This window comes from Diceros bicornis, chromosome 41, assembly GCF_020826845.1.
Source record: "Diceros bicornis minor isolate mBicDic1 chromosome 41, mDicBic1.mat.cur, whole genome shotgun sequence".
Classification (NCBI taxonomy): Eukaryota; Metazoa; Chordata; class Mammalia; order Perissodactyla; family Rhinocerotidae; genus Diceros; species Diceros bicornis.
Window position 1 is genome coordinate 6,758,240 of NC_080780.1, and position 27,680 is coordinate 6,785,919.

The following is a 27,680-nucleotide window of genomic DNA, read 5'->3' on the forward strand; positions in this document are numbered from 1 at the left end:
TCCTTATAGCAATCTTTACTCAAGAACCTAATCTTATTAGGCACCTCAGCCTCAATTCAATGATCTGAGTGCTTAACACTCTACAGCTCATAATGTGGTGGTCCCAGGGGGTCCCAGTGGCCCATCCCACATCCCCACGCCATGATGGAAGTCAGGTCTGGTTCACTGATGGGTAGAGAACAAACGACCTAACCAAATAAGATGGGGACTACATGGCATCAGATATATTTTCAGATTTCTGAAAAACAGGTAAGATAATTCAATTACATTTGCATAAATGTCAGAGGTCTTTGAAATTCAAAAATACCTATTAATAACCCAAGGATCCTTTCTGAGAATGCTTTTGATAATTCTGTAGTCTCCAAAGGACAAGAACTAATCTTGGGATTAAAATACACATGTATCTAAGAGCAAAAATGGTTTCAAATCAAGATAGGCTATTTGGGTAAATACTACATGTTATTGGTGTTGATGTATACAAGCGCACTCTTCAGTTGTTTATTAATTATAGTACCATAGGGCAGATGGACTGAGTAGCTGAAGAAACGAAGGCACCAGAAGTTAGAGTTTTCCCCATCACATGAGTAGAACTTGGTCTCTGGTTGTGTCTTAGTTCTGAATTTATTTCTTCAGAAGTTGAAGTCATCTCCAAGTAAAACGTGTGTGTTATTAATACATCTAGAGCAGTGCCTGGCATATAATAGGCACTCAATAAACGTTTGTTGAATAAGTGAATACTGTTTAAAAATATCCAAGGATGCCATATGTTTGGTTATTTTGAAAGGATAAGTCCATATAACAACAATCAATGTGGTACAATGTAGAGCAGGATACTTACCAGACACAACAACCATTGCACTTCAAATTGTTTATTAAGCATTGAGCCACATGATGTAACAATTTAAAGACCACGGGTATAATCTCAAGTCCCATAATCATAGATTGCCCTGGAAAATATTTCAATAAACCTTTCCCACCGATGACAACTTCAAGAGCACAAAAAACCTGTAATTTTTTAATCAACAAAACCCACAGCCAAATAATGAATAGAAGCTATATCCATTGAGATTAACTTTTCATGTAGCACATAATATTTCTTCATTGATGAGAGACTGAGCTGACGTAATCACAAGCTTCTGGATAACTTTGGAGAAGAACTGCGAGGCCACACATAGGCTTGGTTCCATGGAGCTGGGAAGACATATTTTCCTCTCATTCCAGTTTTCAGAGATTCTTCTTTTCAACTTTCAATCTCTGCAGGGAACAAAATAACATGAACATATGGCTGCATTCAAAAAATGAAAGAATCTGAATTTTGTATACTTCTCATTTGAACACAGAGAAGGAATATTCTATTTCTCCAGTGAGATGGAGGCGACTGTGCAAGGTAAAGGAGTTTGAGCTGGAAGAAATGAGTTTTTATTGCCAATCTGGCTTCTGTATAACACATTTTATCATGGTCAGCTAGAATCTGTGCCCAGTTTCTTACCTCTGTAAAGCAGGGACAGTTCCTTCTTTCTCTCAGAACTATGACCATGTGGATTTGATAGGATAACTTCAAATAAGCACAAATAAAGCCAAGGTATTAAGATTTTCATTGCTCTAATTAATCTGGCCAAAATAAGATATGAGCATTATGACTTACAATTGTATCCTATACTTAAAAACATTAAATCTTATTTTTACCTTTTGAATTGATAGCAAGTATTGACAAGAAATTTTTACATATTGAGGTACGTGAGGTAACTATTCAGGTTCAAAACTGATTTGGCTTGAACTAAAAAGCCTGACTTATAGCCTATCAAACATACATTGTACATCTGCTTAGCCATTAAAGAAAGCATTCTCTTATTATAGGTTTCTGGTTTGTGATTATCATGAGGTTCATATATAATAACCTACGTATACAGCAATATGTATTAAGTTGATGGTCTCTTTAGTTTGACCTCTTTCTAAAAGCTCAACTCTTTTACTCTTCTCCTCCCACATGTTATGTTTTTGATATCATATCTAACCTCTTTTTTTGTGTTTTTTTATCCATTACCCTAGTACCATGGAAATAGATAAATTTTTCCTATTTGTGGTCTTCTCTTTCCCCCTTAAATAAGTTCCTTTAGCATTTCTTGTAGGACTAGTTTCTTTGTGATGAACTCCATTAATTTTTGCTTCTCTGGGAAACTCTTTATCTCCCCATCCATTCTGAATGATAACCTTGCCGGGTAGAGTATTCTTGGCTGTAGGTTTTTTCCTTTAGTACTTTAAATATATCATGCCACTTTCTTCTAGCCTGTAAGGTTTCTGCTGAGAAGTCAGCTGATAGCCTTATAGGGTTTCCTTTGTATGTAACTTGTTGCCTTTCTCTTGTGGCTTTTAGGATTCTCTCTATCTTTAGTTCTGGACATTTTAATTATGATGTGTCTTGTTGTGGGCCTCTTTGGGTTTGTCTTGTTTGGTGCTCTCTGTGCTTCCTGTACCTAGAAGTCTGTTTCCCTCCTTAGGTTAGGGAAGTTTTCAGCTATTATTTCTTCAAATAGATTCTCTGCCCCTTTGTCTCTCTCTTCTCCTTCTGGGACATCTATGACACAGATGTTAGTGCACTTGATGTTGTCCCAGAGGTCCCTTGGCTGTCCTCACTCTTTAATTCTTTTTTCTTTTATCTGTTCAGCTTGGGTGATTTCCTCTAGTCTTTTGTCCAGCTCACTGATCCATTCTTCTATATCCTCTACTCTGCTATCGAGTCCCTCTAGTGAATTTTTCATTTCCAGTATTCTTCATTTCTGATTGGTTCTTTTTTATATTTTCCATTTCTTTGTCGATGTTCTCACTGAGTTCATCCATTCTTCTTCCAAGATCAGTGAGCATCATTGTGACTTTTTGTTTGAACACTTTGTCAGGTAGATCGCTTATTTCTGTTTCATTAAGTTCTTTTTCTGGGGTTTTGTCCTGTCCCCTTATTTGGAATTTCTTCCTTTGCCTCCTCATTTTGCCTCTTTCTCTGTGCTTATATCTATGTATTAGGTAGGTCAGCCACATCTCCTGATCTTGGAGAGGTGGCCTTATGTAAGGGATGCCTTATGAGGCCCAACAGTGTGCTTCCCTCTTGTCACCAGTTCCAGATGTTCCAGGAGTGACCCCTGTGTGGGCTACATGTGTCCTTCTGTTATGGCAGGGTTGCTCTTGCTGCAGGTGTCCGGGGAGGCTGGGCTGTCCCCCTGGTTATATTGCTCAGCTGCGTGTGGTTGTTGTGAACCCTTCAGTTACTTTATCAGGTGTGGGGAGCCCCAGCACAGTTGGCTGCAAGGTCTAATAGCACAATCCTGTTGTGGTTTTTCTGTTAAGTGAGTAGGCCTCCAGTGTGGCTGGTTGTTAGGCTCAGGGGCTTACAATTGCTGTAGGCCTCTGGCCTGCAAGGCTCTTGTCAGCTCTCTCAGGGTTGCAGCTGAGTGAGCACAGGAGCACCCAATAACTTCAGGCTTTGGAAGGTGGGGCCGATCCCCTGTGTGGCTGTTTCAGAAGCACAAGTCTTCTGCAGCTGACAAGCCCCACCACCCACAGGGCCACACATCTTGTCAACACAGTCCTACCCCCCTGCACATGCCCCGACCCACTGAAGCAGACCTAGTAGCCCCACCGCAGAGGCCCCACACACTCCACCCACTCCTCACGCACACCCTCTCCTGCAGAGGTGGACCCACTCACCTGGCTGTAGGGGATCCAGGCACCCAGCCTATGCAGACCCACCAGTTGCCCAAGGGCTTGCTGTTGGGTGAAGCCAGACCCTAGGGGGGGCTGCCTGCCCTGGCTGAGCTGGATTAAATCAGTGCTCTAGTGGGTGGGGCAGGCCCTGGGCTAGCAGGCCAGGGAAAGAACTCCAATGGCATCTGCCAGCATCTCTATCAGCATGCCTGTACTAGGTCACAATAATGGCTGCCACCAATGTCTCAGTCCCTGGAGAGATCTCACCTCTCACTGAGATGCACCCAGAGCCTATCAGGTGAGTCTCTTTTCACCAAAGGACTGTGCACCTTTCTTTCTGGTGATTTTAGGTTGCTTTCCGAAAGGGGTGAATTTGTGCGTGGGCCCTTTAAGAGCCAACTTTTTTTCCCTCATGTCCATAGCTTTTCTGGGGGTATTCTCTGTTGTTGTTAGTAGACAGCAATGCCAGATATTATGACACTTGTCTCAGTTGTGCTGAGACCAAAAGATGCTTTTAGCGGTAAGGCTCCCCGACTCAGATCTCCCACTCCTCCAGGGAAGACTGCGTACCCTTGGGTTGCTCCTGGGCAGCCATGAGTGCTGCAGCTTGTGAAGGTGGCTTTTTTCTTCTCCAGAAAGGAATTTCTGCCTCTTCCACCTCGGGCAGGATTGTCCCTTGTTGCGGGACTTATCTTTTTATCCAGTTTTCAGTTCTCTCTCAGGGGTAATTGTTCTAAGAGTAGCTGTGAATTTGTTGTGTTCATGGAAGGAGGTGAGTTCAGAGTCTGCCTACTTGACACCAACCTCAAGAATGCACTCTCTTAAGATAATGCATACTTCCCCTTCTACGCCCCATTGGTAACACCCTATCAGTAATGCCTGGATTAGTCCCTTTCCTGACCTCAGGGTCATGTTGACCTGCTAATTTGCAACTAAATACCTCTTTGAAACTTTGATGAAAATGTATCCTGGGTGTGTTTAATGCACGTTCTTTGTTCTAAAAGGATATAAGACTGTACTGAAAGCCATGCTTCTCTGGAACGCTTTCTAAGGCCTTCCTGGGTTATAATCGTCACTCTGGCTCAAGTAAACTCACCTTATTTCTCTTATCTATAGAATGGTTATTGGTTATTTTGCATCGACAGTATAATGACTCCACAGTAATTGTGACTTCTATTAGAAATGTGTCTTTGTGGGGCCGGCCCCATGGCTTAGCGGTTAAGTGCGCGCGCTCCGCTGCTGGCGGCCGGAGTTCGGATCCCGGGCCGGAGTTTGGATCCCGGGTGCGCACCGACACGCCGACACACCGCTTATCCGCCCATGCCGAGGCCGCGTCCCACATACAGCAACTAGAAGGCTGTGCACCTATGACATACAATTATCTACTGGGGCTTTGGGGGGGAAAAGAAAGAAAGAAAGAAAGAAAGAAAGAAAGAAAGGTGTCTTTGTTTCTGATCTTTTTCAGAGCTACCGTCTCTTTCTGTGTCGTTGTGGGCATATAGGAATAAGATCATGATATGATACATCCTAATGAGATATGTGCAAACACAAGGTTGCAGAAATGTTAATCAGGAGTGTTCGCCTGATATGGTTTTGTTTTGTATATATCTTACAGCAGTTATTCCACCCTCCTTCCCCACACACAGAGTCTTATCGTAGAGCAATGGAATAATTTGAAAATATGAGCCTCTTCCCAGTACCTTCCAGACATGCTCAAGCTATAACTTGGGAGTTGCTCTGGGCAGGGTGGTCCCCCTCAGCTTACGAACAGTGGACCTTTCTGGTCCTGGCTTGTTTTGCCAGGAAAAGGTCCTGGTGTTTCAGGACATGCCTTGACCGAGAGAGTGGATCTTTGACCTCACAGGTCAGGAGCCATGGATAGGCCTTTCACATAAATGAAATGCAACTTTTAACTTTTGACTTTTGAGCACTGTAATAGTTCAGGTATTCACAATTAAAATTTAGAGCAAAGAAGATAAAGTTGCATGCAATCAGTAAGATAAATTACATCATACACTTAGGTTCCTCATCCCCCACAGGTTATGATAAACAAGCAATGGAGAAATGCCAAGGAAGAGAGAGAAAGAAAAGCAGAAGTTAAGGGGAATGATCACAGAGGTATGTCCACCATTCGCCTCCCCCAAAATGGGGCGAAAGAAAACAAAAGACCGAAACGAAGAAGGTGAGCAAACTCCAATGGAATGACATTCTTAAAATAACCTAATGAAAAGGTTTGTAAGATTGTTGTGGTTCCAACAGACATAACTTTAAATAGCCTTCCTGTTGCCAACAGTGCATTAGTGTAAAATGTTTTCCTTCCAACTTATCCCATGCTCTCTTCAGAGTTTCTCTCACTGATGCAGTGTTAAATCCCTCACAACTGCAAGAAGCCCAACAGTCTAAACGTATCCTTCCTCTGAACCATCAAGAATTTGGTCCTTCCTGACAGTAAATCATCGGTCATGCCAAATTCCCTTCTTAATATTTTCATTAATTTTCATTTATCTACAGTTTGCCAATTTATTATATAAGCTTATTATGATAGTAAGTTGCCTCAGTGAACACTGAAGAAATCTAAGGGGAAATTATAAAGATACAAAATTGATAGTCTCATATAAAAGAACACAAAGTAAAAATCTAAGTGTCTAAAGAATCATTACAGTGTATCTTCCTTTCCCTTCCCCAAACCAAACAGGGTACGGTGTTGTCTTTTTACAGAGGAGGAAACTGGTCCCAGCAGCGTTGAATGACGGAGCTGGGACGGCAGCTTACCTGCAGCCGGCCCGCCTTTTATTCCCTCTCTGCTTTCAGCAGCTCAGTTGCCAGCCCTCTGATGTGCTCCCAGGCCAGCTGCACGTGGGCAGATTCCACTATGCGAGAGCAGATGGCAAAACGCAGCACGAACTTGTCTCTGAGGTGACATGGAACCAAGTGGATCTTTTTGGCACTGTTTATTCTTTCCAGAAGAGCTTCGTTCAGTTTGTTGGAACCCTGAAGAGATTGAGGGAGAGGAGCTGTGCTCAGTTCTCCAAGGATTCAAAAATTCAACTAATCACAAAGGCTAGCACTTGGCAATACTGCAACCTATCAGTGAAAGAAGTGACCTTGCCACTTGCCTTTCACTTACAATGGTAAAAAGTTCAACTAAATAATAGTTACATGGCTCTAAAAGACTGCAGCCTCTCCCTACGAGACCATTTCTTGGTGTTCTAATGTGCTGTCAAAAGATGACCCTTCCAATATTTGCAAACTATATAACTGATAAGGGGTTAAGATCCAAAATATGTAAAGAACTCATACATCTCAACAATAAAAAACTAACAACTCAATTAAAAAATGGGCAAAAGGTCTGAACAGACATTTCTCCAAAGAAGATATACAGATCACCAACAGGCACATGAAAAGATGTTCAACATCATTACCTATCAGGGAAATGCGAATCAAAACTACAATGAGATATCACCTCACTCCCATCAGAATGGCTATAATTAACAAGACAGGAAACAACAAGTGTTGGAGAGGATATGGAGAGAAGGGAACTCTCATACACTGCTGGTGGGAGTGCAAACTAGTGCAGCCACTATGGAAAACAGTACGGAGAGTCCTCAAAAAATTAAGAATAGAACTACCATATGATCCAGCTATTCCACTGTTGGGTATTTATCCAAGGAACGTGAAAATACGAATGCGTAAAGATACATGCACCCCTCTGTTCATTGCAGCATTATTCACAATAGCCAAGACTTGGAAACAACCTAAGTGCCCATCAAGGGATGAATGGATGAAGAAGATGTGGTATAAATACACAATAGACTACTACTCAGCCATAAGAAACGATGAAATCCAGCCATTTGTGACAACATGGATGGACCTTGAGGGTATTATGCTAAGTGAAATAAGTTGGAAAAGTCAAATACTGTATGATCTCACTCATAAGTAGAAGATAAAAACAACAAACATTCACATAGAGATAGAGATTAGTTTGGTGGTTACCAGAGGGGAAGGGGGGAGTGAGGAGGGCGAAAGGGATTATTAGGCACGTGTGTGGTGATGGATTGTAATTAGTCTTTTGATGGTGAACATGAGAACATGATGTAATCTATGCAGAAATAGAAGTATAATGACGTACATCTGAAATATATATAATGTTATAAACCGATGTTACCTCAATAAAAAAATAAATAAAAAGAAAAAAGAAAGGAAAGAAAGAAAGAAGGAAGGAAGGAGGGAGGGAAGAAAGGAAGGGAGAAAAAACAAAGAGACCCTTCCATGGACCAGGTTCTTTAAGAAAAAATGAAGATTCCTAGATATGTTATTTACAAATTGATGAGCTTAAAAAGCAGAACTGAGGTTTCTAGTGGTACCAGTGAGGAGGTCTCCGTTAAATACATAGAAGAAAGTCTCAGCAACATAGAAAATGAAGCCTAATAGTCAACTTATTGCAAGAATCTGGGAAAATTGCCCATGAACTATAGGAGCAAGAGACCATTGGTGGACTCTCCCTCTGGCAAAGAGCAGCCCATCAGCCTCAGGCCAGAGGGCCAGCCCTTGCACCAACTGGACCAGATGGAAACCTGTATCACACAAAAACAGGGAAGCCATCTCTTTCCTTGCCAGGAGCTGCTTCCCTCGGCAGTCAGTCTCGTCACTCATCCTCCTCCCCCTTCTCATGCTCCTCCCCCAACTCCTCTCAGTCTTTCTTCTGTTTCCAGGCAGCCACTCCACCCCCTATAAACCATATAGTTGAATGTAGAAGGGGGCTGGAAGTGGGGCCTTGCATCCTTGGTGATGCGACCCTCACAGGATTGTATTGTTTGTGTTCTCGCTTTGTCTTGAGAGTCAAGAGGCAGGAAGGACAAGTGGGAAGAGAAGAGTCCAGTTCTGCCCAGATGAACACCTGCTAGATGCTGGAAACTGGCTTCAGACCTGTGCAAATCCACCCAGACACTGGCTGTGGGCCTGACTGGGGCTCCTACTGGCCCCCAAAGGGACAGTGAATGGGCCAAAGGCAATTCAGAAACTGTGGTCATATACCAGGTCTAGACAAAGCTTGTCCTATTTGAGGATGAGGATACAGAAGGAAGAAATTATGATACAAAGGGAATGGAATTTTACTAGGAAGACTTAGCCTAAGAGCAAAAATCTGAAAATTATATAGTGCTGAAAATAAAAGCAAATTATTTAGGAAAAATTTGCGTACCATTTTCAAATGAATTGGACAAGATATGTTTTCTGTTAAATAGAGGCAAAGAGCCAAACAGAGAAAATAGACTGAGATAGAAGAAGGAGGAGGAGGAGGAGGAGAACAATAGGCTGAGCGAGATGCAGAACAAGATCAATGGAGGACTCGTTGAGAAGAGGATGGAGTGAATGGAAATCAATTATGCAATAGGAACAGTTTATCTGCTTTAAGTTAAAGAAAGACCATATATATGTTGAAACAATAGATGATGTAGAGGACTTGAAATCCAGACTGGAGAGGAATGGGACAAAGGGAATAAAATAATGACAAGATGGTAGATGTAGAAGCAGAAAAATGAACCATCATGCCTGAATAATAGGCTTCCTCAAGAAGAAACTGGATTCACGGAATAGAAGTAACAAGGTAAGTTTCACAAAAGGAAACATTTGTTAGCTGAAAAGCACCCTGGGCTTGCTATGTTGCACAGGAGAAGAGAGGACAGAGACCATACACCGGTGAGTTTGGTGTCATTGTGAATTATAAGAAGAAAATAAAAGTCTTAACCTTGGCAACATTATACTAAGTGAAAGAAGCCAGTCACAAAAGACAACATAATGATGATTCTATTCATAAGAATGCCCAAAATAGGCAAATCCATGGAGACAGAAAGCAGATCAGTGGCCCCCAAGGATGGAGGGGGCAGGGAGTGACTGCTAATGGGGGTGGGGTTTCTTCTGGGAAGGATGAAGATGTTCAAAAATTAGATTGTGGTGATGGCTGCACAGCTCTATGGATATACTAAAAATCGTTAAAATGTATACTTCAAATGGACAAAGTGCATGGTATGTGAGTAATTTCTCAATAAAACTATTAAAAAATTTTTAAAAATGTCCTGTAAGAACACTGGCCTTAAAAACGAAGAAACAAAACCACTATTAATGGCAAAGTCAAAGCACAATGCTAACACCAATGCTGACTGAATTGCCACATCTGGTCATTCCAGGGGACCACGCACCTGGGACACCAGTGACTGAGGTGTCTCCCCATGTCTGCCCAGAGTGTGAGCACGCTCTCTATTCCTCTGCACACTTTCTCTCAGATCTCACGACTTGATGCCCTGCACAGAGCTCTCGTCTCCCTCGCCAGCTCTTGTGTCAGAACTCTACTATCTCTCTGTTGCTTCCAGGCTTTTCCATGACTGGTTCTCACCAGCACCTCAAAGCTCCAAGAATCAGTGGGGGAAAGAAAACGGTAAGTGGAAGGCCGCGTTTGATTGGCAGCTCCTTGACAGTGCACCTGAGCCCATCACTCCTTCTCCTGATTGCTTTCTTGGATTTGAAAGGGAGCCCTTGCAGAAAGGGGAGATTCTGCGAATGGAAAGCTAGCTCAAAAGTGGTCAGGTTGTTAGGTTCTCTACCAGCTTCATTTACACAAGGGAGATTAAGTTACGTGTGTGCAGCACATCTTGGGGCCTTTTGAGAAATGCAATATGATTCCCATTGAAGATGGCTTATGCCCTCAGCCATCCAGGCCAGCTTCCCCTCATCATCAGGCAACAGAACAACAGAGTGCTACAGACCAGCACTGCTCAAACTCCTGTATGTGCACCGACAACCTGGGGGTCTAGTTAAGCTGCAGAGTCAGCATGTCTGGGCTGGGGATTGGCATTTCTCACCAGCTCCTGGGTGATGCTGATGCTGGTCCAGGGACAACCCTTGGATTAGTGGGCCGTAGACAAGTCAGTCCTCAGTATTCCAGTGGCAGAGGTGGATGGATGGAGAAAATGGTGAGCATTCTAGGGCCAAGGGCCTACACAAGCAAGAAGTCTGCGTACAATTGAGGAAGAATGAACAATTCATAGAGAAGAGTATACGCAGGGCATAGCAGGAAATTAGGTGGAGTCAGAGTCGGGAGGCGTGAAGAGCAGACTGGAAAATCCGGGCTGAATTTCATGGTCTCTGGGGAGTTAATGCAAGTTTTGAGCATGGAAGTAATGAATGCTCTTCTCCCCTCTGTCACATTCAAAGAAAGTGAAGAAGACTGAAATAGACTTAAACATACCTTTAGCCGAAAACAGACCAGCCCCAGAGTGACTTCCGCACAGATTTCAAAGCGGGGATCCTGCTGCACCAAAGACTCAAACTCGTGGGCCAGCTGGACATGCTTGAAAGGGAAGGGAATCTGTCTGAGTTTCTCATCACCACTTAATGTAGAACCTAACGACCTAGAAAACCTTATTAGACTGCACATCTATAATTTGTTTATATGCTTTTAGACATTTTCTTCAGGTGTTTATGTCACTCACTCACCAGCTGTCCCCGCACAGGTGGAGCAGAAACTCGTTACCATGCAGAAAGGGCTAGTGTCTTCAGAGAAAACACCAACTACAATTTTCTTCTGTTCAGGGGCCTGGTTTTAATCCCCCCAAAACCATCTTTTATAATTTTAGAATAAACATTGTGAAGAGGTATTTAAACATTCTAGAAAAGAGACAGTGGCTCACGTCTATTGAGCAGCAGCCTTGTGTTAGCCGAGTGCCCCGTGCTGCACCATGCATCCTCATGAGAGCCCACAACACAGGGGATGCCGTGAGTACACCCATTTCGCAGAGAAGGAAACCAAAGCTGTGATTCTAACGCAGCTGCCTAACGCCAAAGCTTCAGTTCTACAGCGTTTGCCAGCGAGAGCTGAGAATCACGTCAGTCCCTGTCACATTCAAGAACTGCCTTCCTCTCTCTGAACTCACCACCTTATTTGACTTCTAGATGTTTATGAAGTTCAAAAGCTGATTCAAATATGCGATCTGAGAACAAGCTCTCTGTGGTCTAGGTGCACGTGTTGCTCATTCTAAACCCAGGCATCCCGCACGCTGCTCTCGCTTGCGGGAGCTCAGGGAGTATCTGAGCAGAAGCCTCCCTGCTCCAAGTGTTGCTGGGACTGAAACACCATTTAAATGAACCGTTCCCAGTCGCATAATAAATCTGGTGCCACTAGAGGGTGCCAAAGACTTTGTGCTGGCAGGTGATTCCCCCCGCCCTGCCATGTGGGTCCTGGAGGAGCCACACACCCGCCCAGGGACTGGCTTTGACCATCCGTGTACTCTCCTTGTGAGACAGGACCGCGGGCCCTCAGAGCGAGGCATGGAGGGTTTTTAACATGAAGCAGCTTAATTACATCCAGTTGTCTCTGAGCTTACGGCTGGAATCATTTTTCGCCTTATTTCTCCAAAGCTGAATCCTCATTACATTTGAGAGCGTGTTCTTGAATGGGGAGAGGGGGCTCTCTGACCCATAAACTCACACACACACTCCTTTCCCTAGTTGGTACCCCCACATAGAGTCTCCGGTGATTTACAGAGCCCATGTTTCCCCACAACAGCCTTGCAGGGTAGAGAGACGCCAGTGTGTGACATTCGACAAGCACTGAGCCAACGCTTGCAAATGGACGACTTGCCACATGCCCTGTCACAGACAAGGGGCCTGGCGCCATCCCACTCCGCCCACAGCTGCACAGCACGCTAAGCTGCCGCACCAGGACTTAAAATCAAGGGCTGGCTCGTCACTATCACTAGAGTTGGAACCCGCAGGCCTGCCCCATTCCCGTGAAGCCCGAGGACCTCTGTCCATCAGGATGGGGCCACAGCTGAGGAGAGAAACCAGGATGGGAGGGACCCAGCTGGAATTCAGCAGGCCTGCCGCTGCCGCCTAAATGGTGGGCCTCGCGCAAGTCCCAGCACATATTCTGGCCTCAGTTTCCTCACTGGTTAGGAACAAAAAGCAAGTAATGGGGCTTGGAGTAGATCAGTGGTTCTCACACTTTAGCGATCATCACGCTACCTGGTTCACTCATTGAAACAGAGGTTGCTGGGACCCACCCCGAGAGATGAAGGTCATGCAGGTACATATTGAGAACCACTGGGCTAGATGACATCCATCCCACCCCAGCTCTAAGATTCTCTTTTCTGGCAGGTTTTGGAGAAAAACATCCTGTGTCCTCACTGTTGCCATTGTTGACTGGACCTCGCTGTCATCGAGATGTGGCTCAAGTGCCAGCTACGTGGTATCTTCGCTGTGACAGTGTCCTGGGGCTGATAACCTGTAGTCTTCATGGAAATGTCTAAAAGATCCGTAATCATGCGCTGACCATCTTATAAATAACCTAATCTCAATAGCCCAAACTAGCCCTTAGCATATATCTGCTTATTAAGACATCTTAATTCACTTCTAGAGTCTACGACCTCCCTAATACTACCCCGACAAATAATGAACACAAAGTCACCTTGCGGATATAGGCCTGCAGTCCCTTGACTCCATACATCCTAAAAACAAACCACATCTTCAAAGAACGGAATCTACGACCCAGCGGTAACTGCCAGTGCTGAAATAAAGCATAAAGGGCACATCAGTGAGGAACGTCCTAAGAGCTAGTTTCCTTTGTGACTGATTGGCCTCCCTGTCTCTCCTGGAGGCAGCTAACTCCCTGGAGGCCAAGCCCTCTGGCTGCTATGCCCCATCTTGGATGGCAAAGCGGACAGTGGAGTGAGCGGTTCCCACAGCAAGAGGCTTTCTTTGCAAAGCTCCGAGACAGATGGGGACAGAACAGGCTGTTGACTTGGGAGACACTGTGTCCACTCCATGGACGTTTGCTGAGTGCCATCATAAGCAGGCAGGGACGGTGTGGCTGAGCCCGTGGAGCTTACAACCCAGGGGGCTCGGGGAGTCCTTTCATTGGTTTCTTCATCCACAGGGAAGAGGGAGTCGAGGCCCACCCCCTCTGCTGTGTCTTCCCCATGAGGTTCTTGCACCATTTTCTAGAGCAATCTTGATTCTTTTCCTGACCCACTAGCCACCATAGAATGACCTGCAAGACACTGTCACTAGAAAATACATCACCAACATAGTCCTCAAGTAAGCTTTCCCTAGTTTCTCCTGAACTCGTCAGCTGACTGGCACGCCACATGCTGTGTGACCCTCCACTGGTTGTGGATGTATTCAAGCAGGGAAGAAGGACACAGAGGGGAAGAACAAGGGGCTGTTTGGGAAAATAAGGACAGTAGTTCCCCACCTTGTTCATGGGGGATATGTTCCAAGACCCCTAGTGGATGCCTGACCCGTGGAAAGTACTGAACCCTATATATTCTATGTTTTTTCCTATACGTACATACCTATGATAGTTTAATTTATAAATTAGGCACAGTAAGAGATTAGCAACAATAACTGACAATAAAATAGAACAATTATAACAATATACTGTAATAAAAGTTATGTGAATGTGGTCTCTCTCTCAAAAGTGAGGAGAGGATGGAAGGAACAAAGCCCACAGGGAAATACTGGTGCCCCAGGCCCTTTACACGCCCAGGACGCCAGAGACAAGGCCGCCACACTCAGGAACCCGCCAACCTACGTGTTCTTTCCTGGTGGGGATGCCCTGAATCTGTCCCACATGGCCTCTCCGACTTTATCAAGATGGTATTCTAAAGACTAATTTATGTGCATCAGTATTTAGAAGACCCTCTGCTCCAAAATAATTTCCCCATCCTCTTTATTCGATCTTTCACAAAGTGCATTCATTACCCATGAAATATTTGCTGAGAATACACTCTGTGCCATCCCCTGTCTCTTTCTAGGAGGGCAGCAGAACATAAAGCACAATTATCTGTGGGGATCTCACAAGCCAGGTGGATGTCAGTCGGGCCGGCTGCTGTAACTCTTCACACCTGCCTGGAAACAGGTCCTTTAAAAACAGCAGGTGGGCCAAATGTGAGCTGTCTATCCACGACAAACGACTCATAAGCTGCCAGCACTTGATGCCCGGGACTTCATTATCATCAAGTATAAGAAATGGTTTAAGGAAAAGCTGGACTATCAGAAGACTAGCTAACGGGATTTAGGACATTTTCCCTTAGGCCAGAAACAGCCATCAGAGAGGAGTGAGATGTTCCAGATCTGTCTCAGAACGGCAGCTCATAGAAGGGTGCAGACTGATCCTCGTGGCATGTGTGACTGTCCATACCTCTGTCTCCCTCGGCAGCCTGGGGGTCCAGGGAGGCGGTATGGGGCCCTGCTCATCTCTGAGAAGCTGCCAGAGCAGCCCACAGCTCCTGGTTAGGCACGAGGCTTGCCATCAGAGCAGCCAGTTAAGAGGCTGCTGTTCGATGCTCTGACTCTTCATTCTCCTCCTGCCCTTGGGATGCTGGCTCCAGGCAAGCAGCCATAGTGCACAATAGACAGGGAAATCAGTGCAAAAGTCCCTGTCCCCTTTCAAGGAGCACAGGCAAGATCTTTTCCTCCTGACCTGAGATCTGCAGTGGGTGAGCTCAGCAGAGCTGTCCACTGCCTGGTCTGATTTGCTTGTTAGGACCCAGTTAGAAGGTGTCCTTTAGTGGGATCCTGATCACGAGAGGAACAGGAGGCAGCAGGAGCTATAGCCCATGACGGCACCCAGCTGCATTCACATTTTGGATTATCACAGACCTGGAGCTCGGTGAGACAGATCTCCCACTCACCCTGTAGTCAGTGATGAGCCCTAGAAAAGGGACAAAAAAGAAACCATTAGACACATTGGTTAATTACATGCCTAATGCTTCTCTTCTTAAAGGTAAATTTCTTGTGTCCCATCCTTCATCTCCCAAACCAGACATGAGACTGCCCAAGGCTGGGGCTGGGTGTTCTTTGCGGCACTTTCCAAGGTAACGGATTCTGGGAGGGTCCTGGAGGGCAGTATGCCCAGAAAACAAATTGGAAATGCTAAACGCTGAATGGACTCCCATTTGTCTTGCTTTCTGCAGTTACATAAGCAGGAAAATCTGAGATTTCTTCTAGTGCCCAATAGTAAATGGGCATTCAAATCATGTAAAGCCTTCAACATTCATTCATTCATGCATGGAAAGGTGAATTTGATATACAGAGTGATTAGAATATAAAAAAAGAATCAAACTCTTGATGGGTGTTCATGTCCGTCTTCTCGGACCTTGATCCATTGTCTGGCACAAACCAGATGCCCAGTAAGTCAGTTTCATTATCCTCGATTCAGTGGCTTTACAGTGGTTATGAAAATGCCTGGTTTGCATTTTCGTCTCCTCTCTTGTCTAAGGCAGTAAATCTCAGCATCATGTGGTGGAAAGAACACTGGATGAAGAATCTCACAGATGGGAGTTTCTACGTGGTGATGTTGGGCAAGGAATATGGTGGAATTATGAAGATGTGCTGCAGTCCTAGGTTTTTGACATCTGACCCTCTAATGTAGGCCAGACGAGGCACGTTGTGGCTCTTAGTGTCCCCCACTTCCCAGGTAAGAGCGGCTACCGGCATGGCCATAGCAGGCCCTCACCAGGGTCAGCTGGAGCAAGGTGTCCACCTAATGCCATCCACTGTCCACTCTTATAGACCGCTCTTGATCCACTGTGCAGACGGGCTATGTTATATTTACAAGAAAATCTAAAGTCACAGCTTGTTATGATTCCCTGACTGCCATCTGGAAAGACCAGGTGTTTTCTCAATTACGATCATAAAATAGTAGAGATGGAAGAACGTGCAGGGCCTTTTTGCAAGACTCAACCTCCTTATTTTATCAGTGACCCTGAAACGGAAGCCCAAAATCACACAGCCTATGTCAACTCCGAACCAACACTTTCTTCTTTACACCGTATGGAACAAGGTTGTTAACCAACAGACATCAACAGCAGAGTCACCAGAAGTAACCTGACAGGGAGTCATAGATGCCAATAGAAATAAAATAACAGCACCCAAAAGCAAACTTGGCATGTAATAAGCACTCCATAAGAATTTGTTGAAAACCCAGATGGCACCGTGAATGAAGATAAATGAATGACTCTCCTTTTTAGTTTATATCACTGTACCATCCCTATAGCCACTAGCCACATATGGCTATTTAAATTTAATTAAAATTAAATACAGTTAAAAATTGAGTCCTTCAGTCAGACTAGCCACATTTCAAGTGCTCAATAGCCACATGTGGCTTAGTGGCTTCCATATAGGACAGTGCTGACTTATAGAACATTTCCTTCACTGTAGAAAATTCTATTGGATGCTACAACTAAAGTTTTAAGGAAAAGGATTCAGATGTAGTGGCTTCTACAACCGAACAACATGGTTTGTGAAAGATGGCATCTTGGGCTCAGTGAAACTGCTTCCTTAAGGACTGAGTGAAGACGTGGTTCAGTTAGAAGCTTTCCTGTATAGGTGTTTGCTGTTAACATCAAGAATGCCAAAGCCCTCTGCCAGCAATTTCCTACTATGATAGTTTGACTCATACTGCGGATTATCTAACAGGTTTTACGTGTCTCGTAAGTCTTCACAATTACATAAAATATGTGGGGTGAGCAGCTTCTAAATTTGCAAATGGCTTATAGTAATAAAAACAATGAAACCAGACAATGCATAAGAGAAGACTGGCAAGAAACACAACCATGTATCAGCAGTGTCTGCATTTGGGTGGTGCGTTATGGGAACTTTCCTGCTTACCATTTACTCTTTTCCATTTTCCAAATGTACAGTTTTCACATTGAAAGAATTTATCTGAAAAGTCTATATAACAGATGTGGCCACTTTTCCCTGTCACCAGCAGAATTTTCTGTTATCAAAAAAAAAGAATCCCATTTATTTTGGTCCTAGTTCAATATCTACCACTGGTTGACATGCGTCCAATGAGACGCCATATGTAAAAGTGCACAACCAACGTGGGAACATATTGTACCGTACGCTCTTGCTGCTGCTGTTCCTAATGTTGCTGCCCACTCCCTTGGTCCAGTCAGGTGCTGTTCTAGCCGGGAGCAGCAGGGCAACAGTCCCCCACACGGATCTTAGGTGCTTGTACAAGAGGAGGACAGTAAACAGTGAGCGAGATGGCTTCACGGCTATAGTCACCTGCCATGAAGGAGCCGTCCAGGTGAAGTGAGCGGAGGACCACTGAGCGCAGGGCACTTGCTTATGTGGAGAGACAGGCCTGGGCAGACTTCCCCCCGTGGGACCTTTATCCTGCATCTCAGTGATGAGAGGGAGGCACCCTAAAGACCCCCAGGAAGGGCAGCAGGCTGCGGCCTGGTGAGCCGGAGCCGTGTGGTGTGAGGGGCAGGCCAGGCCACCAGGGCCTTGTGGGTTTTTTAACAGTTCAATAATGAAGAGATTTCTTTATTGAATAGAAAGGATCTTTTTTAAAAAAAGCACTCTAAACCTGTTTTCATTTCAAATTGCAGAAGGCTTAGCAGCACTAGAGTGAAATCCTCCCAGACAAAATATACCCTTATATTCACTGGCCATAGAAGTTCAAGGTGATTTTTGGTGATTTGCTTAGTAAACGCAAAATGGCCCACTGCTTTTGTTGATTTATAGAGTTTTTTTAGGGAAAAATACAAATAAATAAGTTTTTTTTGTCTCTAACAGCCATAGCAAATGTTTCAATAGGAAATTGCCTTTCTATAAAAGTGGAATAAAATTATACATTTTTTTGTATCCCTAGAGCAATAAACTTTACCCAGATACCCTTGGCTTAAACTGATTGTGAGAATTACTTCATCATTCAAGAGCAACATTGTGCTTATTAACTGTCATGATTACTGAGGTTTTTATTATTCAGACGTGAAATACATTTTTGTGTGTGTGTGAGGAAGATGGGCCCTGAGCTAACATCTGCCAATCCTCCTCTTTTTGCTGAGGAAGATTGGCCCTGAGCTAACATCCATGCTCATATGCCTCCACTTTATATGGGACGCCGCCGCAGCATGGTTTGACAAGCGGTGTGTCGGTGCGCGCCGGGATCCGAACAGCCGCAGGGAAGCGCCAACACTTAACCGCTTGCGCCACCGGGCCGGCCCCTGAAATACATTTTTTTAATATAAGAGGTTTGGCACTGGGTTTATAATTTTGCATTGTTTCATGGCAATTCCATTTTTAAAAACTAGATTTTATTTTCAGAGCAGTTTTAGGTTCTGAGCAAAACTGAGCAGAATTGTGAGTGTTTTTATCCAGAGTGCACGGTAAACCAGTGGGCAGTTTTAAGAAGGCAAGAACAGGTCTGACCTTCTTCTCATCAAGACCACGCTGGCTGCTGGGAGGTGAGCATTTAGATTGCGGAGGATTGGGTGAGGGGGAGTGATGCCTTAGCTTCCGTCGCCCTGCTGAGCACCCCACCACTAGTGTCAAAATGACATCATTTTCCTCCTCAATAAAGTGAGGGATTGGTCAAGGGATTGCTAATGCTCCCTCCATCACTGACATTTTATGGTCCCATGGATCCATTATTATCTAAGAAAACTTAAAATGAAGACAAGAGACGTTCCCAAAGACTCGGCCTTCGTTCCCTCTCCGGGCTTCATGGGTCCACCAGGAGCCCACGTGGGCACTGTGCTGGCGGCCGTGAGGGCTTCCTAAGTGAATAGATAATTCTCTTGCATTGGGAGGCTTAGGGCCTTACAAGGGAAGACAAACGTATAAATAGCTGCCCTAGCGGGTGGATTAAAGTGAGCATAATTAATGTGGTGGAGGAAACCTGCACAGGTCGTTGCCCTCACACATTTTATTTGATCAGGATCTCAATTGATCTGAAAGGTTTTTTTTTTTTAATTATTAGTTAAATGATTAGTTTTTAGAGATCTATACGATTTTAACAGGTAGGGAAAGCAGGCACCAGGGAGGGTATTTCTGGCTGAGTAAAGTTACAGAAGGGGAAAAATACGTGCCAGTGCAGAGCGGTAGAAGCAGATTGTGGGGAAATACCGAGGTGAGGCTGGCACAGCAGGCTGTGAGCCCGGGCTGCAGCCCAGAGGCTCTGATGGGTGAGGACGGACAGGTGCCGCTCCAGGTGGACCCAAGAATCCTGTCTCTGTGTGATGGAGGCAGGTGCAACCCAAATGGGGACCTGCTGGGCCATCTACCGGGACGCGTGTCTGCACTACACCTGAGAACATCGACACTTACAAATATTTCTAATTACGGTGTTCGTAAAAATTTAAAAATGCAGAGAAAATTAAGAAAACTCACAAATAATTATACCATCCAGATGTAAGTACTGTTCACATTCTGCAATTTCACATTCCATGATTTTTTAAAAACTTTTGTATCACTGGGATCATTCTAAATATCAGATTTTTATCTTTGATAAGAATCTCAGAGATCTGGATCTCCACTCCGCTTGCCCCTCACAGGGCCCGGCCTGTACTAACTTATGATTTGACTTTTGGCCACGGCCTACGGGCATGGACAGTAGCCATACGACGAAAGGAGCTACTTTGCGTTTTATAGGAATTGTGCTGCATCACAGATGGGCGTTTCCTGAGGAGGCAGTGGAGAAGTTTCTCCAGCATCTCTGTGTACCAGGGAAAGTTCTGCTCCTCACCATGACTCAAACACCTGGCCATGTCCTCTCTCTGCCCTCGTCATCTGGAGGCCAAACTGGAGGCCCCCTCGCCACACTGCATCCCCACCGTGGCTTCCAAGAGTCACCCACCGCAGGCTGCTGCCGTCACTTCCCCACCAGACTTCGCAGGCAGGGGCTGGGCCTCGTTCACTGTCACGTCACCAGTGCCACGCAAGGAGAGCAGGTCTACGAACCCACCAGCTGAGGTGGCTTTTGTGCACCAATCCTGCCCAGTGTCATCAATTTTCTCTTCACTCCCTGATACCCCCAGCCCAACTTTCTTCATTTCCTTTCCTTCTCCCTGGTGGTACTGACATAAGCAGATGCTCACTCTCTTTCAGTCACTATTTCAAAGATTCTATGCTGGAGATGTCCACGCCACCGGTATTGAAAGTCATGCGTGCCCCTCCTGGCCCCATTGGGCCCCCAGTGCTCCTGCACTGAGCAGTTCTGGATGGGGGCTCCACTGACGGTGCCCAAGACCTCGTCACACCCAGTGCCCGCTGGGCCAGTCTCCAGGGACTTGAATCTTCATCTCTGGCTCTTAGGCACTTCAAATGTGGCTCTGACGAGAACAAAACCCGAAACAGACGGCAAAAAGCAAAGACAGCATCTTACCAGAGTCCTGATGGCTGTGCTTAAGGTAGACAGGGTCCAGTTTAAAGGCTCCCGTTAGGTCTGTTCTCTTTTTCACCCTGGTTTTGGAGAACAAATGATGGAGCTTAATAAGCCAGCGCCTCAGACGGGACTATGCCACCTTTGTACCCGGCTCCGTCTTCCACCTGGCTCAGCTTAGACACACCTGCTTCAGGACCCCTCCCTGGGACCCCAATCTGCACGTATGCCCCCCTTGTCTGTGCTCCTACCACCCCTGGCCTCACTGTAGCACAGCATGAATTTCCAGAGCTCCAAGCACCTGGCGGGGGTGGAGGGGGTGTTAATAAAAAATAAATATTTAGTCTTTGTCCCTGCTTCCTGGCACACAGCTCCCAAAACGCTTGGAATCTCTGGACTGATAATTGTGTCCTTCGTATGCCAATGAGATGACTGGTGGCTGGGGGCCCCTAGATATCTTCAGAGTTGGGGCTGGCTGCCAGGAAAATTGAGTCTTAATTAGAGGGGTGGAACTTTGAGCCCCACCTCCCCCAATCTTCGGGAGGGGAGAGGGTCTGGAGATTGAGTTAATCACCAACGGCCAACGAGTTGATCAATCATACCGATTCAATGAAACCTCCATAAAAGCCCCTAAATGAGGAAGTTCAGAGAGTTTTTGGGTTGCTAAATACATCAAGGTGCTGGGAAGGAGGCATGCCCCAAGAGGCCAGGGAAGCTCTGTGCCCCCCACTCCACCCCTCCCTTGGCCTATGCATCTCTTCCGCTTGACTGTTCATTTGTATCCTTTATAACAAATCAGTAAATGCAAGGGAAGTGCTTTCCTGAGTGCTATGAGCTGTTCTAGCTAATTATCGAACCTGAAGGGGAGGGGTTGTGGGAAGCCCCAACTTTGTAGGCAAGTTGGACAGAAGTGCAGGTGACCCAGGACTCTCTCCTTGTGACTGGCTTGTGGGACTGAGCCCTTAAACCTGGGGGGTCTGTGCCAACTCCAGGTAGTTAGTGTCAGCATCGAGTTGTGGGACACCAGCTGGAGTCTGGAGAGCTGGAGAGTTGGTGTCAGGAGAAGAACCCAGCAGGTTAGCATTTATTCCTCTCTGTCCTCCAGGCCTAGCCCAGCCCCTGGCCTGACTGGCATCATAGTGTGTGTGGGACGAACAGAGGGCTGGTGGTGAGAAGGCAGTGCCGGCTGCAACCACAGGTCCTCAGACTCAATCCTTTTACACCTATTTGTCCCACGGGACACGGTAGTGATGGTCAGCCTGGACAACTCAAGTCAAAACTCTCTTCTGGACTGGGACTCGAGGGTCTGAGCTTTATGATAATCGCCTCTCCGCCTCATTTGGCAGCGTGAACACCATCTCAACGCAATTTTGTGGCAAATAGAGTGTTCTAGGGGCACACTAGAGAAGAAATGTCGGTCTGACAGTAGCTTAGGCTTGAAAGCAAATATAATGTGCAAGTCCCCGAAAGATAAAACCCAGTGAGCACGAAATAGAATGCTAGGACGTGGCTTACCAATGAGGAGACAGAGAAAGAGGCTAGATTTACTTATGAAAGGTAATTGAGGCGTTATTTCCTCAAAGGGTTAAAAGACAGACTGTGTCAGTAAGCAATAATAAGCTGTCAAGTGCATACTCTCTCTCTGACCTATGGAAGAAAATGGATCGCACCTGAGGTTAGGTGTGTGTATACAGGAATTTTGTTGCATCATGGGCATTGTGTGAGGAGCAACTGGAGGAATTTCCTTTGGGTCTCTGTACTAGGGAAAGCTCTCTGCTTAGCCTTAAAGAGAGGAGGACAAAGAGAGAGAAGCGGGTAGAAGTATTTATTGCTTTCAGTAGAACTTTGCCCCTTGTAAATCAAGAGCGCACCTCTCTTCCCACTGATACCAGCAATGATCTTGGAGCAGTTATTATTATTATTTTTTTAGTTAAAAAATATTCTGTAGTGTTAAAGCCATGCAAAAAGGGATAAATAATAATGTGTCCACTGTGCTGCTTATGAACCAAACTTGCCCACATGGTTAAATCCTCCATGGGTATCCCTGCCCTTGCCACCCCCTAGAAGAGACCACAGGCTGCATGTGGTTTATCACTCCCACAGAGTTTTCTGTGCAAAATCCTAAGCAATCTGTAGTATTGTTTTGCACATTTTTAAACATAACATAAACAAAAGTTGTTTAAACATAAATGGCATCATTCTCTGTGTATTTTCTATAACTTCCTTTTTCTCTCAAAAATATACTCATGAGCTTGCTTCTACCCGTTCATCCATGTTAGTTGCCATTCATTCATCTTTACTACCTCACTGGACTCCACCCCATGACCAGATCATAATTCATCCATTCTCCTATTGTTTTCTCTCTGTGTTAGACAACCTATGCTGAATGAACACTCCTCGTGCCTCTGGGACACGTGTCTAGTCATGGAACAAGTCAGGGAAAGGCACGAAGTCCATTACCTGGGTGGAGGCAGTGCCAAATTAGTCTCCAAGGCTGTGCAGCCGGCGAGCTCCTGCGTTCCATGTCCTGGCCAACATTTAGTGTGGAGAGACTTTATTTTCAACAACTGACAGTGTTTCGGTGTGATTTTGATTTTCATTTCTGATTACTAATGAGTAACTTTGTGTTTATTAAGAGGCCACTCCTGTTTCCTCTTTGTTGAGAAAATTTTTGTTTATTTTTCTGTTAGGTTGTTTGTCTCTGCATTGAAAATTGGATCGTGCAAATTCTGTAAACAGTAGGAATGCTAATCTAGACACCTATGGGCTGTTTCTGGGCTCTCTCTTCTCATCTCCACCGGTCTGTGCCATGCTGGCGCTATGCTGGCTCAATCACTGCTGCTTCACGTGCACATTGATGTTGGATGAGGCATGATTCCCACCATATTTTTCTTCACTATTCTCTTGGCTATTCTGAGCCCATGTAAATATTAGGCTCAGCTTTATCAAGTTCCACAAAGATATGCAGCCAGGATATTTATTAGAATTGCACTGACGTCTGACACTGACTCTGCCTTCCACGTAGAAAACACACCACTCCCTTCAGTTAGGACTTCTGGAATGGCTTCCAAAAATTTGTTTAATTTTCTTCATAAAATATATACAAGTTTTGATACATTTATTCATAGTCATCTTACCTCTTTTCTTGCTATTATAAGGAATATTTCTTTTTAAAAAATTATATGGACTGTTCATTGTATATGTAAAAAATTATGTGCAACCTTAAAAAATGTTGTGTATTCTAGAAATCTTGCTGTGTTATCTTATTAACAATAATACTTTCATCGAAGATTCTCTTTATTGCAGACAGTCACATCATCTGAAAATAATGAGAGTTTTATGGCTTCCATTCTAATTCTCACACTTTTACTTCTTTGTCCTCTCTTACAATGCACCTTAGAAGAGCACAATGGTGAAAAGAAGTGGGGATTATGGGAATCCTATTATTTTCCTGATTTTAAAGGGAGTGCTTCTAATATTTTACCATTAAGAATAGGTTTACTGTAGTTTTTTGGTAGATATTTTTAATCAGATTAAGAAAGTTCTCTTCTGTTCCTATTTTACTAAGAGTTTTTTTCCTGAATGGGTGTTGAATTTAACTAATTCTTTTTCTGCATCTAATGTTTCTCCTTTACCATTAACATGGTGAATGACATTTAAAAATCTTCTAATATTTTTAAACCACCCAGGCATATCTGGAATAAACACATTTTGGTCATGATATACTATCTTTATTTTAAAAATATCATTGAATTTTATTTGCTCATGTTTGACTTAAATTTCCACATTTAAGTTTGTGAGCTTGTTCTGTAGTTTTCTTTCTCAGCTTCTCATCTGGTGTTAGAATCAAAGTTACAGTAACTTCTTTTTTTTTTTTTTTTGAGGAAGATTGTCCCTGAGCTAACATCTGTTGCCAATCTTCCTCTTTTATTTTCTTCTTTTTTCTCCCCAAAGCTCCCAGTACTTAGTTGTATATTCTAGTTGTAGGTCCTTCTATGTGGGACGCCACCTCAGCATGGCTTGATGGCAGTGAGTATGTCCACACCCAGGATCTGAACTGGCGAACCCCAGGCCACCGAAGCAGAACGTGTGAATTTAACCACTATGCCCTACAGTAACTTCCTGATGGGATGGAGGGCATGTGTCCTCCTTGTTGTTCTCTTTGAGTTACATTCATGATTGGACTGATAAATGCTCTGACAGTTTGATAGAACTCGCTGTTCAAAGAGTTTGGAGATTACTGTCGTGCAAAAATTTAACTACTGGCACACTGTCTTTAACAGCTATAAAATTTTCCATGTTTTCTATCTATTCTGGAATCAGTTTTTGTAACACATTTTTTGTAGTTATTGAATACGTACATTTGCAGGCAATTTTTGGCATGATGTTATTCATAGTACTCCCTTACTATTTTTTAAAATCTCTGCAATATCTGTGGTTCTGTCCTTCCTATATTGCGATTACAGTTTACCTCTGTCTTCTCCTCCATTCTTGATCCATCTCTCCAGAGAGCGTCCATGTTATAAGGCAGGTCAAGGCCCAGCACATGGCTCTGTTGATCCACTCTACCCTGTTTTTATCTTTTATTTCATTAACGTCTCTCAATCTTTATTATTTCCCTCCTTCTAGTTTTGGGGGTTTATTCTGTCGCTGTTTTCTAGCTTCCTTATTTTCTGGCTCATCATTCTCTTGGCTCACTGTCTCCTGGCTTGCGTCTTTTCTGTTGCAGTCTGTGCTCTAAGTCCTGCTCCAGCCGCGTGCCACAAGTTCTGCTGTGGCTTTAGATTCATTCAGTTCTTGGTATTTCCAGTGTCCCATTAAGCATGCTTTATTCATTGCCCCGCAACTGCAATGGGTCTGTGGTGGCTGCTCTTCAATATTTAGGTACCAACTTTGCTTTTCCTTATAAAGTTTAATGATATTACAAAGAAGAAGACTTCATTTAAACAAATAAACAAACAAATAGACATGTGCACACACACACACACACACACACATACACACATAGAAACATCCTTCCTAGACACCAGAGTCCTCTCACACAATACGGGCCTCATGGTGAGGAAAGTCTCTTCCTGTCATCAGACACACTCCTGAGGGATGGCCCTAAGGGATGAGGGCACTGGAACTCCTGTGCTGTGTTGAAACCATGGCTTCTTAAGTGGCCTTTTAAAAAAATCTACAATAGGGCCTGCCCAGTGGCACAAGCGGTTAAGTGCACGTGCTCCGTGTCAGTGGCCTGGGGTTCGAGGGTTTGGATCCCGGGCACAGACCAACGTACCACCTATCAAGCCATGCTGTGGCAGCGTCCCATATAAAATAGAGGAAGATGGGCACGGATGCTAGCTCAGGACCAATCTTCCTCAGCAAAAAAAGAGGAGGATTGGCATCGGATGTTAGCTCAGGGCTGATCTTCCTCATTAAAAAAAAGAAAAATCTACAATAATGTGTAAGGCTCACTGAATAACTCTTGTTACCTCTTGGTGCCAGTAAGAGCTAGAAAGGCTTCAAAACACTAAAAGGCACCAGGACCAAAGTGCAAAGAAACCAAAAAGATATGTAGAAAACTGTACACTAATGCTTATAAAACAAGTTCTGGAAACAAGTCTTACTATAAGTAGAGTGATTAACAATCTTTCCAATAACTGAATTAAAAAAAAAATGTCACAGAAGTATACCAAAGCTATAAAACTATTTGTGAAAAAATTTAATTTTATTTGGAAAAAATCAAGCCTCTTTTTAAGGGTAGATAAAACATGCCGTGGGTGTGTGTGGAATTTGAGGCTTTCTTTGAAGAAGATCTGATATTAAAAAGACAGTAAGGTCTGAGCAGAATGGTTCATATTTACATATAAAAGACTCAAAATACCAAGTGAACAGTAAAAAGCTTATGAACAGAATATGAAATCATTATGAAATGTATTTACTATGCTGGTAAAAATTGCAAGTTTTAGAAACATCAATTATCTTGGCCATTTCAATACGCAGAGACTATAACCAACGTGTTTAAATTATGGACTAACCATTGGTAAAATTTCATTAAACAAAAGAGAGACACTTCTGACTTTAAGGAATACAAAAAAGCCAGTGAGAGCAATAAAAAAATAATCCATTATATCTTGTTGTATTAGCAAAATCTTTAAACACTTCGATAGAAAGGTCACTATTTAGGATTGTTTGCCTGTTTTCAACTCTTAGGGGTGTAGACAGATGCTGGTTCTGTTCTGAAATTCGGTTCTTACACCGTCCTTATCGTCTATGTTAGGACACCTCATTTTACTGCAGTAACCTCTTAGAATAGCACAATATGTATAGTTGATTCCATGGATATTCAGGACAGTGCAAAAAAGCCTCTGAGTAAATTCTCAGCCTTCCTTCTCTCCCCACTCCCTGCCACCCTGTCGCAAAGTGCTGCCTGCCTGTCCCTGCATCCGCCGCAAAGATGAAGGCTACCCAACCTAGACTGAGCGCGCTCAGCAGACCCACAGTTCACGTGGGCAGAGGAGCAGCTGCCGTGCGAGTAGGATAGGGATGCTGCGGTCCATCTATTCGTCTTCGGCCTGTAGGCTGTACATGCCTGGGCTAAAATCCAGGACTGTTTTCAGAAAGTGGAATAAGTGATAGCTTAAACAAAGTGGAAACAGAATTGGGGCCTGATTTTGCCTCATTCACACCAAAAAAACAGCTCTTCATTCTCCAATTTCTTCTCTTTTCATCTGGAACAATTCCAGTGTGTTCTCTGTGCGCCCTCTCGTTTGTATGTGTTTGTAAAACGTGTATTGCTTTGCCTGCGACTATTCTTAATCTGCATCCT

General features: G+C 44.2%; 1 protein-coding gene across 1 annotated transcript in view; it reads right to left on the reverse strand.

Moving 5' to 3' along the window:
- Positions 1-6,473: 6,473 nt before the first annotated feature.
- Positions 6,474-27,680, reverse strand: part of DDC (dopa decarboxylase) — an 83,681-nt gene continuing 62,474 nt past the window's right edge. Inside the window, exons 9-13 of the mRNA XM_058534798.1 lie at positions 20,870-20,946; positions 15,384-15,403; positions 13,157-13,255; positions 10,940-11,041; positions 6,474-6,687 (exon numbers count right to left, since the gene is read on the reverse strand). Of these exons, the coding sequence (XP_058390781.1) occupies positions 6,487-6,687; positions 10,940-11,041; positions 13,157-13,255; positions 15,384-15,403; positions 20,870-20,946 (499 nt within the window). The 3' untranslated portion in view covers positions 6,474-6,486. The remainder of the gene's footprint in view (positions 6,688-10,939; positions 11,042-13,156; positions 13,256-15,383; positions 15,404-20,869; positions 20,947-27,680) is intronic.